This window comes from Meleagris gallopavo, unplaced genomic scaffold, assembly GCF_000146605.3.
Source record: "Meleagris gallopavo isolate NT-WF06-2002-E0010 breed Aviagen turkey brand Nicholas breeding stock unplaced genomic scaffold, Turkey_5.1 ChrUn_random_7180001855414, whole genome shotgun sequence".
Classification (NCBI taxonomy): domain Eukaryota; kingdom Metazoa; phylum Chordata; class Aves; order Galliformes; family Phasianidae; genus Meleagris; species Meleagris gallopavo.
Window position 1 is genome coordinate 2,915 of NW_011121720.1, and position 1,873 is coordinate 4,787.

General features: G+C 66.0%; 1 protein-coding gene across 1 annotated transcript; it reads left to right on the top strand.

The window, feature by feature from the left end:
• Nucleotides 1-7: 7 nt before the first annotated feature.
• On the top strand, nucleotides 8-1,869 carry LOC100540723 (eomesodermin-like; the record flags this gene model as incomplete). The annotated part of the gene is given in 7 exon segments (XM_003213972.4): nucleotides 8-164; nucleotides 271-392; nucleotides 490-648; nucleotides 1,087-1,148; nucleotides 1,236-1,551; nucleotides 1,554-1,817; nucleotides 1,819-1,869. Coding segments are annotated over 7 exon segments (1,125 nt in total), but the record flags the coding sequence as incomplete, so codon positions are not given.
• Between the last annotated feature and the right edge of the window lie 4 nt (nucleotides 1,870-1,873).

Below are 1,873 nucleotides of genomic sequence, written 5' to 3' on the forward strand. Positions count from 1 at the left end.
CTCCTCCAGGCGCATGTTCCCGTTCCTCAGCTTCAACCTTTCGGGACTCAACCCCGTGGCCCACTACAGTGTGTGCGTGGACGTCGTGTTGGTGGACCAGCACCACTGGCGTTACCAGGGCGGCAAGTGGGTGCAGTGCGGCAAGGCTGAGGGCAGCATGCCAGGTACGGGCCGACCCCCCCCTCCCCATACACACACACACACACATCCCAAATCCCCACGGGGGCAGAGCTTCGGGTGACCCCTCCGTGCTGACCACCCCCGCTGCAGGGAACCGCCTCTACCTGCACCCCGACTCGCCCAACACCGGCGCGCATTGGATGCGCCAGGAGGTTTCCTTTGGGAAGCTGAAGCTCACCAACAACAAGGGCGCATCCAACAACGTCGGGCAGGTAAGGACAACCCGGATCCCCTTCATTTCCCCCCCCCACCCCCCAACTGACCCCGTGGTGCTGTGTCACACCGACCCTGAGAGCCCACTGCCCACAGATGATCGTGCTGCAGTCACTGCACAAGTATCAACCACGGCTGCATGTGACAGAGGTGAAGGAAGGGGAGGGCGAAGCTGCGTACCCCTCCCCACATACCCACACCTTCGCCTTCCCTGAGACGCAGTTCATTGCTGTCACTGCTTATCAGAACGCCGACGTGAGTACTGGACACCCCCCTCCCCCCCCATGGTCTCCAGCATGGGATCCACCCCACCTATTCTTCCCCAAACAGCTCCAGCTCCCACTCATCCTCCCAGGGACCCCTCCCACATTGAGACCCCATTGGTACATCCCAGTATCATCCCAGGGGTCTAAGCATCATGGAAACCCCAGTGGCAGCCCCCTCCCCCTTCTAACGCCCATATTTGCAGCACACCCTGTGTGCCCTCAGCGTCCCTGTACTACTCCAATCTCCCCCCAGCATCACATCCATCACACCAGCATCCCCAGCTCTCCCCCCAGTCCAAGCCCCATGGGACCTGGGGGGCCATTCTGGGTGTAAGGGATGAGGACAAGGGCAGGGGAGGGATGCAGGCACTGTGCTGGGAGCACAGCACAGCCTCAGGCCCGGTATCCCCCTCATCCCTCCTCCCAGATCACTCAGCTGAAGATCGACCACAACCCCTTCGCCAAAGGCTTCCGAGACAACTTTGATTCGTGAGTACCCCCCCGCCCTCCCCGCAGCCCCCATCCCGAGGCCTGGGAGGGAGCCCCCCTACACCCACCCACCTTATCCCCTCCCAGGATGTATGGAGCCTCAGAGGGCGACCGCCTGACCCCCTCCCCACCGGATGGCCCCGGCTGCCCCCAGCTGCTGCCGAGCCCCCGCTTTCAGCCCTTCCTGCAGGAGCAGTACCCGCTGCCCCCAGGGCGCTTCTACAACGGGGAGCGGGGTCCCCCCCTGCCCCTGCCCCCCAAGGACCCCCCCCGATGGTACTTTGCCCCCCAGCAGCCACCCACCACGGCGATGGAGTACGGCGGCTATGAGGGGGGGTACGGCGGGGGCAAGCTGGTGCCCTATGGGGTGAAGCCCTTCACCCTGCCGCCCGCCGCCCACCCACCCCCTGCCCTATTACCCCCGAGGGGCCGGGGGCCTTCGGGGGGCCGGGGGGGAGCTGGGGGGGCACGGGGCAGTACGCACCCAAGGGCAACCCCGGGGCCCTGGGCTGGTACCGGGAGCCTCGTGAGGAGAAAGGCAAGGAGGAGGGCTGGGCCCCCGAGCCCCCTGCCGCCAAGCCGGGTGATGCCGCCGAGCCTGGGCTGTACGAGGGGGGGTGCAAGCGGCGCCGTGTGTCCCCCTACCCCTCCAGCACTGAGAGCTCACCGCCCGCCCGCAACGGGGACCTCTACGACAAGGAGCCGGGCACCGACAGCAGCTACTA